This window comes from Melanostigma gelatinosum, assembly GCF_949748355.1.
Source record: "Melanostigma gelatinosum genome assembly, chromosome: 4".
NCBI classification, from domain to species: Eukaryota; Metazoa; Chordata; class Actinopteri; order Perciformes; family Zoarcidae; genus Melanostigma; species Melanostigma gelatinosum.
In genome coordinates, this window is record NC_136637.1 from 5,948,009 (window position 1) to 5,957,692 (window position 9,684).

At 45.8% G+C, this 9,684-nt stretch overlaps 2 protein-coding genes across 3 annotated transcripts; one reads left to right on the plus strand and one right to left on the minus strand.

The window, feature by feature from the left end:
• The first annotated feature begins 309 nt into the window (after nucleotides 1-309).
• Nucleotides 310-6,670, plus strand: bcl6aa (BCL6A transcription repressor a). Of its 2 annotated transcripts, none has more exons than XM_079266941.1 (9): nucleotides 310-368; nucleotides 2,588-2,759; nucleotides 2,856-3,077; nucleotides 3,168-4,127; nucleotides 4,351-4,532; nucleotides 4,622-4,789; nucleotides 4,883-5,013; nucleotides 5,288-5,425; nucleotides 5,523-6,670. In XM_079266941.1, exons 1-9 carry the CDS (start codon nucleotides 338-340, stop codon nucleotides 5,664-5,666), a joined length of 2,148 nt encoding a protein of 715 aa, XP_079123067.1. In that variant the 5' UTR covers nucleotides 310-337; the 3' UTR covers nucleotides 5,667-6,670. The 2 variants fall into 2 exon arrangements, with proteins under 2 accessions (XP_079123067.1, XP_079123068.1); XM_079266942.1 differs by lacking the exon at nucleotides 310-368 and adding an exon at nucleotides 2,299-2,429.
• Nucleotides 6,671-7,454: 784 nt separating this feature from the next.
• On the minus strand, nucleotides 7,455-9,415 carry smx5. The gene is made up of 5 exons (XM_079266886.1): nucleotides 9,361-9,415; nucleotides 9,076-9,143; nucleotides 8,683-8,713; nucleotides 8,514-8,573; nucleotides 7,455-7,925 (listed from the first exon to the last, which is right to left on the minus strand). The coding sequence occupies exons 1-5, from the start codon at nucleotides 9,361-9,363 to the stop codon at nucleotides 7,800-7,802; spliced, it is 288 nt and encodes a 95-aa protein (XP_079123012.1). The 5' UTR covers nucleotides 9,364-9,415; the 3' UTR covers nucleotides 7,455-7,799.
• Between the last annotated feature and the right edge of the window lie 269 nt (nucleotides 9,416-9,684).

Sequence of the window (9,684 nt, forward strand, 5' to 3'; positions counted from 1 at the left end):
GTTTAAGGAACTCGTGACGTCGCAGGCTCTACGTCCTGTGACTGTGGATTCAACCAAAAGCAGGGGGGGTGTTGGATCACTATTAAACAATTTCCTGCAATATTTTTACAAAATAATTCACATTTGTGTGCATATAAACGCTGGATTTAAGCAGTGTTTACTGTATAAACCGCTGTGCGCAAAACGCGTTCGGATAACACCTTTGGAAAAGAGTGGTTTTCACGGCGAGGGAAAAAAAACGTCACACCCCTGCCACGGGAAAGTGGTACGGTCTCGGGCTCAAATTCCGAGAATTGAGCTCGTCTGATTCTTAGAACTGGGGTTCTTAGAAGTGGTGATGCAAGAAGTTTCTAGGAAAGCGCTACCAGGTGATTTTTTAAATTAATTTTTGCCTCTAATTTGGCGCGAAGTTGTTATCTACTGTGTCTGCTGATGTTTTAGACAGAGCTATTTGTCCGTTTGTGCTGTTTGTGCTGTTTGAGTGTTTGTGTGTGTGACTGGTTTTTGCTGGCAGTTTAAACAGTGCAGAGTCGAAACTCTGAAGTGGCTCCCGCAGTGACAAGCCAGCGCGCGGCTCTCTTGACAGATCATCTGCCTCGCGCTGCGCTGCCGCGTCTGAATCAGCGGGACGGACAGCAGCCTGCCTCCGCGCGCTGTAGCTTCTCCATGCCGCACTGACCAGAGTCATGTTGTGAAGCTGTAATACCGCTCGCTTTACGAACGTTACACCGAGGGGGGGAATTGTGATTTTGAGCGGTGTAAAGGCTGCCCAGAGCCCGCGTACACTGCTCTCGTGCGGACAGATGTGTCTGTGTGAGAGCAGCACTCTGCTTGTAAACGCGCTCTGATTATAATGCTACTTCGTACGTTCAAGTGTCAACACAGCCGTGTGGAGGCGGCGGCTCGCGCGCGCTGTCAGACAAACTTTGCTGGCAGCATGGCAGCCTCGGGTTCAGGATGTATTTGTTACTTCGCGGTCGCTCTGACGCTAATTTGCTCCAATGGAGCGCAAAAAGGGCTGCGGCGAACAAGCCCCTCTGTTACCATACATTTGTACCGGAAACATCAGCGTGGATGTGTTAGTGTGTGTGCGTGCGCGTGTGTATGTGTTTTTTCCACGGTAGAGGCTTCAAGACACCTCGTCGCACCAAGTTGCGTTTCCACCGTGACACCGCGCTGCGTGATAAGATCGACCTCCTGACTACACCAAGTTGAGCTGTTTGTTCAGAGATGCGCTCAGAGTTGGCTTCAAGTGGTATTTCTGTCACGGACTCGAGAGTTTCGGTTAAACAGTGTTCACGCGCAGGAACAGGTCCAATCAGAGCGTGTTTAGGTCCATGAAATGTAGTAAAATCAGAGATGGAATGAAGACCCGCTATTCGGGCTGACACAAATACGCGTGCTGTCATTTTGATGAGCAAAACTGTGATGGGGCAGATTGAAGTTAAAGCTAAACGTAGTCACTTAACAATTCATCTCAAACCGCAATTGTTTCTGAAACAATAACTGCTTGTTTGACTCTAACTTGGAGGTGATAAATAATCAGAGTATATCGGTATATTTAGGCTGTTCTCTGCTTCTATTCTCGGACGTGTCCAGTTACAGACTTCACATCCACTTGGAAATAGCGTCATAAATCCTCGCGCGCGTGTTATAAAGTTAATTCCGCCCAGAGTTAGTTAAATAATAGTTTTCACCCGCTTCAAAGTAATTGACCTAGAAAGTCACTACATCACAAACAGAATGAGGGAGCAGTGAGCGCTGCTGGGCTTAACAATACGCTGTCACAGGTCTGATCAACAGGGAAACATTGCTCATAGACTCCAACCATCAGTTTATAGTAGACGTGCAATCGTGGACATCCTGCGGTTTAAATTAACATTCACAGTTTTGGGCGTTATTTGTGTGGCTAAAAGGTTTTTGAGTAATAAGTGAGCTGCTTGTTGACACTGTTTTCCTTCTTTTATCGGCTGGTTCAGTGAGCAGAGTTAAACCCGACCCCGCCGCGCTGAAGCCAGAGACTCAACTTTTCTCCTGTTAGACTGAATTCAGAGAAATGAGTGGACCGAGCGAGTTGATGCTCCTTCTGATGCGTGATCAATAAACCCGCAAAATAATGGGTTTTAAAAACGTACACAACTAATGCGTTTTTTTCAAATTAATTAATTTCTCTATTTCCGAGAAATTATTATTTTTTTTAAATACCGTTATTACAAGATGATATCATGCATACTTTAGTCCGCTCCAGTCTGTTTAGAATACGATACAAATGTCTTTCATTGTCATTTGTTGTATTGACTTGACAACCGGTGGTCGAGAAGGAGAGACAGTGAGGGGAGACAAATGATTCCAAAAGGTTGAAATTTAAATGTCTAGACTGTTTATTTAATAAATGGCGCCGCCTTCTGGAGGACCGGCGGTATCTGTTTGTAAGTCTGCCACACTGATGAAGACATTGTGAGGTTCAATCATAAATTCAGCCAAATGGATTCACTTAAAGATCACCTGTACTGCCGCAGTGATACAGAGAGGTGGATTGTGGCATTGACTCGTTTCTTTTTGTGAAATAATATTTTTTATTTTGCAGAATTTGACAAAATGGCTTGCGCAGCAGACAGCTGCATACAGTTCACACGCCATGCAAGTGATGTCCTGCTCAACCTGAACCGGCTGCGTAGCAGAGATATTCTCACCGACGTCACCATTTTGGTTAACAGGCAGCAGTTTCGTGCACACAAGACGGTTCTCATGGCTTGCAGGTGCGTGTTATTCCGTTTAACGTGAGCCAATTTGTCCTCCCGCAGTTTAGAGATGAAGTGACTGATCTTTGTGTCTTTACTTTTGCATGGCTGCAGTGGGCTGTTTTACAGCATCTTCACCGACTCCCACAAGTGCAACCTAAACGCCATCAGTCTGGACCCAAAGGTGGACCCAGAGGGCTTCGCCATCCTGCTGGAGTTCATGTACACCTCCCGCCTCACGCTAAAGGAGAGTCTGATCATGGCCATCATGAACACGGCCATCTACCTGCAGATGGACCATGTCGTGGACACCTGCCACAGATTCATCAAGTCCAGGTAGGCAGAATAAGCTTCCGTTGCACCAGTCAAATTCACCGTTATCAGCATTTTACGTGTTTTTTTTCACCTTTCTCATTCTTTCCACAGTGATCCGTCACTTAAGCTGCCCAGAGACGAGTTCTTGGTCAGTCCCTTGGTCTTACCTCAGGATGTCCATGTTTACCGGCCCCACGATGTCGTCGACAGTTTGCACAGCCGCGGGGCTCCGTTCAGGGATGGGAGGCCCTACGGCTCAAACATGTTCAACGGGGTCGGCACCCCCAGCAACTACCATCTCTACGGGCAGTTTCCCATGCCAGGATTCCCTTTCCCTCTCTGCAAGCTGGCCGACGCCAAAAATGCTTTTGCCGACCTCTCTAAGAGCGGCATCCACCACAAGCACTGTTCTCCGCATGAGAGCGCCAACATCATCCAGGCGGAATACACCAGGGCGGTTGGCGCCGGCTCCTCCGGCACCATTCACTCCACCACCTACGCTTCCAGGGAGCTAGGGAGGCACGACGAGATGCGGAGGGAGAGCCACGAGGGGCTCGGCCAGTCCATCGCTCTTGGCACGAGGAAGCGCGCATTTCCCGTGTTGACCCTGGAGCACCAGAGAGACTTTGGAAAGGATCATGCCCCCCAGCCGGAGGAGGACCTGATCCATCACCACTACCCGCTGGGGATCTCCTCTGCTGGACGCAAGGGCCTCATGAGCAGCCCGCAGAGCCCCCTCAAATCAGACTGCCAGCCCAATTCCCCGACGGAGTCGAGCAGCAGCAAGAACGCCGGCCTCTCCCAAGCCGGCGGTGTGCAGGCTCCGCAAGGCACGCAGGAGCCCAAGTCCCGCAACTGGAAGAAGTACAAGTTCATCGTGCTGAATCAGAGCACGAAGGAAGAGGCGGGGCTGCGGGACCCCGGGCTCCGTTCACCTCAGCACCTCGGCCTGCAGCCCTACCTCCAACCCAGCGACTCGGAGAACCTCGACCCGCAAGCCACAAGCAAGAGCAGCGATCACAGCGAGGACCTACCCGTTCCCCAGGCTAGTCGTCTCAACAACATCAACGGGTGACTTTTTTTTTTTTTTTTCCTCAAATACATAACGGCATATTTTTTTCTTCAGTGCAACTGAAGTAAAAATAAAGATTTTAGGAGGAAGGAAGTTTGTTTTTTTATTCTTTTGTTTTCTATAATCCAGGATCATTTTAGGAATTTAATTTGGAATTACATGTGATTATAAATATTTGTTTACGTTTCACTTGAAGTATGCGGTGTGTTAATTTGGTTCCAGTGCACTGGAGGGTTCACTGAGGACCGGTGACTGCCCCCCTCCACACTACCTGAGCCGGCTGAACTGCTCGACCTGCGGCACGCCGTCCCCGCAGCACTCAGAGGTCTGTCCCAAGACCCCCCGGTCCCGCCTAGCGGAGGACATGGCGGAGCTGCACTCGGAATACTCAGACTCCAGTTGCGGTGAGTTTGGTCGGTGGATATTAAAAGACAAATTGATTCTGCGTTACTCGGGACTAGAGGTTCACCGGTTTTTCCTCTCTTCCGGACAGAAAACGGTACGTTCTTCTGCAGTGAATGTGACTCCAAGTTTGCCGAGGACGAGGCGCTGAAGCAACACATGCTCCAAGTGCACAGCGACAAGCCATACAAGTGTGACCGCTGCCAGGCTGCTTTCCGCTACAAGGGCAACCTCGCCAGCCACAAGACCGTCCACACGGGTACATGGAAGAGTCATCTACCGTCCTGTCCAGTCTCCGCTCCTTTCGCTGCTGGATTTTAACACTTTTCTTTTTCTCCAATTTGCTTTACAGGAGAGAAGCCGTATCGCTGTAACATCTGTGGTGCTCAGTTTAACAGACCAGCTAACCTCAAGACTCACACTCGCATCCACTCGGGAGAGAAGCCATACAAATGTGAGACATGTGGAGCTCGTTTTGTACAGGTAATAACACCCCTCCATAGTTTAAAAAGGTTTTCCCCTCTATTGCATGGGCCAATTGCACGAATAATCCTCTCTGTAACTATGGGTGTGTGTGTCTGTAGTCATTTTCATCTTTACAGAACTACCCATAATTACTAAGAACATCCTTAAGGGGGTTTTGGCTTTTATACAATGGATACCAATCTGCTGTCTGAGGTGTCTCGTCGGTGTGTCTGCGTAAAAGGAACTCCTCGCCTGATGACTTTGCATCGGTGTGTTTTGTTTCTCCACTCAGGTTGCTCATCTGCGCGCCCACGTGTTGATCCACACGGGTGAGAAGCCATATCCGTGCGAGATCTGCGGAACGCGCTTCCGTCACCTGCAGACGTTGAAGAGCCACCTGCGTATCCACACTGGAGAGAAGCCCTACCATGTAGGTTGACCCGCTGTTTTCCACGTCACGCAAAAAAAATCCCCGAAATCACACAATGGCAACATTTTAAATAACGCCGCGCCGCTTTCCTTTTCAGTGTGAGAAATGCAACTTGCACTTCCGCCACAAGAGTCAGCTGCGGCTGCATCTCCGGCAGAAGCACGGCGCCATCACCAACACCAAGGTCCAGTACCGCATGACGACGGCGGACATGCCCACCGACTTGACGAAGGCGTGCTGAGCCGGAGGGAGGGGACTGTTTCAACGGGCGGCAATCTTGACCTTGGCATTTAAAAGACCCAAACTTGTACAATCATCCAAAATTGTAGTGCCACACTGTGTTCATTAGACAGATAGATTGGCTGCGTACGCCATTCTAAACGGGTTTCCACTACATGTGAACATAGAGCCACTTGCGGTGTCTTCGTCACTTTATTGTTTCTATATAGATATAAATATAGGTATGTGTATGTTGGGAGTGTTTCTAAGCTTTGAAGGTACCTAAATAAAGCTTTATTTTGTTGAGGACGGAATGTAAACAATCAGTTTTATTGAAAATACAGTATTTTATATCAGAGAACTTACTTTTCTGAAAGTATTGAAAATTTTGATCGACGGGTGGTACATATATTTTGATGTTCCCAGATTTGCGGCCGCACAGAGTTGTCTACACGTTTTTTACGTAGATGTACGTACATGTTGCACCATGTCAAGTTGCCATATTCATGTGAAGAGGTGGGGGAGAAACAAACACATTGTAATTGGATTTAGTTGAAAACATATCAGATGACTGCTGCTGTCTGAGGTTATGCATGAGGTACTCTCTTACCGTTGTCGGCGCACATGAAGTGGGCAAACGGCATAAATATTGTGACATTGTGTAATTATATCTGTGGGATTGCTCTGCTGGCGGAGCAATCCAAGTGTTGAAATGCATTTCGAGGCTTTGTTATGACCAAGAACATATTTTGCTTTGTGTGTATTTGTATAGATGTGACTTCTGTTTATTTTCCATAAGTGAAGGTTTACAGTTTTGCTCATTGTTCTAGATCCTACAGTAAAGTGGTGTTTTGTTTGTACATACACTGTGTATTCAATGTGCCTTTCTCTCTGCTGTTTGAGTCCTTCCCCCATTCAGCCCAGCTCTATTTAAAAAGGTACAACTCATGGACACCACTTGTCCTAATACCCACCCCCCCCCCCCCCATATGTGTGTGTGTATGTATATATTTTTAAATGCTTGTCACCGACCTGAAAACGTGCAAAAATCATTGTAAGTCTTCAGGACTTGTTTTTTGGATTGGGCTTTTTAAAAAAAGAAAAGAAAAAAAACTGCATTAGTTATTGTACAATGTTTTAGATGCATGAATGTAAAATAAAGGTATTGGATTTCTATGTATTAACACCAGACTGAGTTTGTCACAATAAGATGGTAAAAGATGCCGGATATACGGGCGCACAGTTTTAACATGTTTCCAGAAATATTGCTAGAGGGCTAAAATTTAAATCAGGACGTAACTTACATACATGACTGATACAGATCAATTCCTCCTGATGTTGACTGAAGCAGTCTATTGAACTGAGCAGGAATGTTGCCGATGATTTTAAGTTTTGGTTTGTACGCTGAGGAACGTTATTTCTTCTTTCAAAAGTTAAAACGGCTCACTACAAGTGATCCAGGTGGGAAAACTGTAATTTCTCCAACATGGCGCAGAAAAGTGGGATGAAGCACAACAGCTGAGAAGACTACACACTAGTTGTGCTTATAGCGATTTGCAGGATTGAACCAGTGGTTGTATTAATGGACCAGAGGACGCTTTGTGACAGTCACGCTCAGTTTTTCAGATTTCGACAATTACAGCACAATGAGGCCGTGGGATTTTGATTTCCCATAAAAACAGTTTACAAAATAACTTCCTTCCGTGATCACAGTTTGTGGCAAAGAAACTTATTTTTTTTCAGTTTCTCCAATCATTTTAAAACTAAAAAACATCCCTATAAATAACAACATGATCAACATGTAAATAAAATAGCGTTTTATTTTGAAGTGGCATAAAAAACAAAAGTCATAATTTTTTTAAGGTAAGCAACAGCGCTTGTTTTACGCAACAGAAACACGACAACAGATCTTTACCGGGCTCAAAAAACGTAATTTAGTTCTATTTCTTTCATACAAAATAAAAAGGCAGTCTCAGATGAAGCCTTCCTGACAGCTTTCCAATAATTAAGGAATGCAATGGAGTTCCCTGTGAAAGCACAGGAACATGACCAATACGGCTTAAATCACAAGAGCTGCACAAACCGTATCATACAAACTATATAATAATTCACGGTCACAAACTCCCCCCCTCCCCCCCCCCCCCCTTCAGGTCAATCACTGCTTCTGCTGAATCGCTTCTTTTCGCGCAGCGTCCTGCAGGAGCTGAGTGTCCACCTCATCCGCGGGCAGCTGAACGTACCGGACCACCGATCCACGGATGAAACAGTTTTTCACGGACAGCTGGGGCAAATTGAAACAAGACAATGCGGAGTTTCAAGAGAAATCATCATTCAGAGCGGCGGAGGACACAGATGCAGAATCTGTGCGAATTATATTCCATTAGATGTTGCATACCGATGCATTTTCAGCTACATGCCATTCTGAAAACTTCCACTGGATCCTCACATGCCCCTTTTTGAGGACTCGCATCACACACATACACGTGTGTGTGTGTGTGTGTGTGTGTGTGTGTGTGTGTGTGTGTGTGTGTGTGTGTGTGTGTGTGTGTGTGTGTGTGCGCATGTATTTGGGATTCAAGAATCCTTTGTCCGTAGCAGTGTTTTACAGCTAAGGGCTCTGAGACCCCAAACAGAGGATTCTCGTCAGACTTCTGAAACGTCCTCTCTTTAAAATCATGTTAAAAAGAAATTCTCACAAAAGTCACGAAGCCTCAAGGCAATTAAACAATGTTACGTTTGTTTTTTTGGCGAGCTGTTAAATAGGGCCGGGATATTCTAGATCTGGAACAGAACATTGAGGGTTTAGATAAACGTATCCTAAAAGAAGAAGTGACACTGGATGATGACGTGCCAGACAACCAATACTCACCATGTGTGGATATTTCTCTGGATCAGTGACACTGATGTCTGTGAGCTTAATGTTCAGGTACTGAAACACACGTGAAAAGATCAGAAGTTATTAGTGGGCAGTCAGATAGTAAATGTAACAGCTGAAAGGCTTTCATTCAAAGTGAAGGAAATTAATCGTGATTTCTAACCTGGTCAACAGAATGAAGCGTTCCGCAGATGCTGAAGTGAGAGAAGTCAGTATTAAAATGACTTCAGGCATCTTTACGTCAGACAGTGTGACGAAAGTGGAGGTGAACGAATCACTGGTCTCAACATGCAGGTGGTGGACAAAATAACAACACCACCGTGTACTATGATACATTACAATGCATAACAACTCCACTGCATTTAACTGAATGATGTTTCGATTATTTTGTACTAATACTGCACTTAAATGACAATAGCGTCATTGTTTCCTCTCCTCACATAACATTAATCCAAAGCGTGCATTTTTGAGCGAACCATTCTTGTGACTGCAGCTAAACGTGAAATAATGGCGGCTAAATCAAACTGTGTTAAAACGTTACCCGACAAATACTAACCTCAAGTCGTTTTTGAGCTCCACCACCACATCCTTCCCCACCAGCGACTTGAAAAACGAGTAGAAAAGCTAAAAAACGAAACAAAAAACACACAACGACATGACAACGTGAATGTTAGCATCGTGCTAAATGTCGAGCACGCTACCGGTTTGCAGACAGCCAGCAAACTAAACCGCATGAGGCTGTATAGTGAGCTGTGAGTACTTGAACGCCTCACTGACTCTTCAAATAAGTCATTTAATGTCATCTGAAAACAAATTAAAATCTTGAAAATTTAGTTCTTACCATTATTGCTGCTGGTTTCTTACGGTCGTGCGTCTAGTGTTGATGACGTGTTATTGCTGCGACGGATCGTGGTGCAACTACTGACCAATACCACACCAGGGCGCCAGAGGTGCGCTCAGTGTTAACGAGTGTGAAAACACATTGAACTGCGGACCCTGAGAGAGGTTCATTGTGGTTTGTTACGTGAACGATGGGACCATAAAGCATCGCCGTGAAGTATAAAACATGTATCATAGTGTCTCAGTGAATCTGTGGAATAATCTGAAGTGTTTATCGGGTCTGCTCGTACTACACCTGTAGACACTTGCTGGGCTTTTCAGCAAG

Excerpts from the sequence above, each read along its gene's own strand:
- bcl6aa (XM_079266941.1), top strand. The coding sequence starts at position 338 with ATGCAAGAAGTTTCTAGGAAAGCGCTACCAG. Across the intron at positions 4,790-4,882 it reads CCACAAGACCGTCCACACGG|GAGAGAAGCCGTATCGCTGT; the intron begins GTACATGGAAGA and ends TTTGCTTTACAG. Across the intron at positions 5,426-5,522 it reads CTGGAGAGAAGCCCTACCAT|TGTGAGAAATGCAACTTGCA; the intron begins GTAGGTTGACCC and ends TTTCCTTTTCAG.
- smx5 (XM_079266886.1), bottom strand. Across the intron at positions 8,714-9,075 it reads GAGCTCAAAAACGACTTGAG|CATCTGCGGAACGCTTCATT; the intron begins GTTAGTATTTGT and ends CTCTCACTTCAG. Across the intron at positions 8,574-8,682 it reads CGCTTCATTCTGTTGACCAG|TACCTGAACATTAAGCTCAC; the intron begins GTTAGAAATCAC and ends CGTGTGTTTCAG.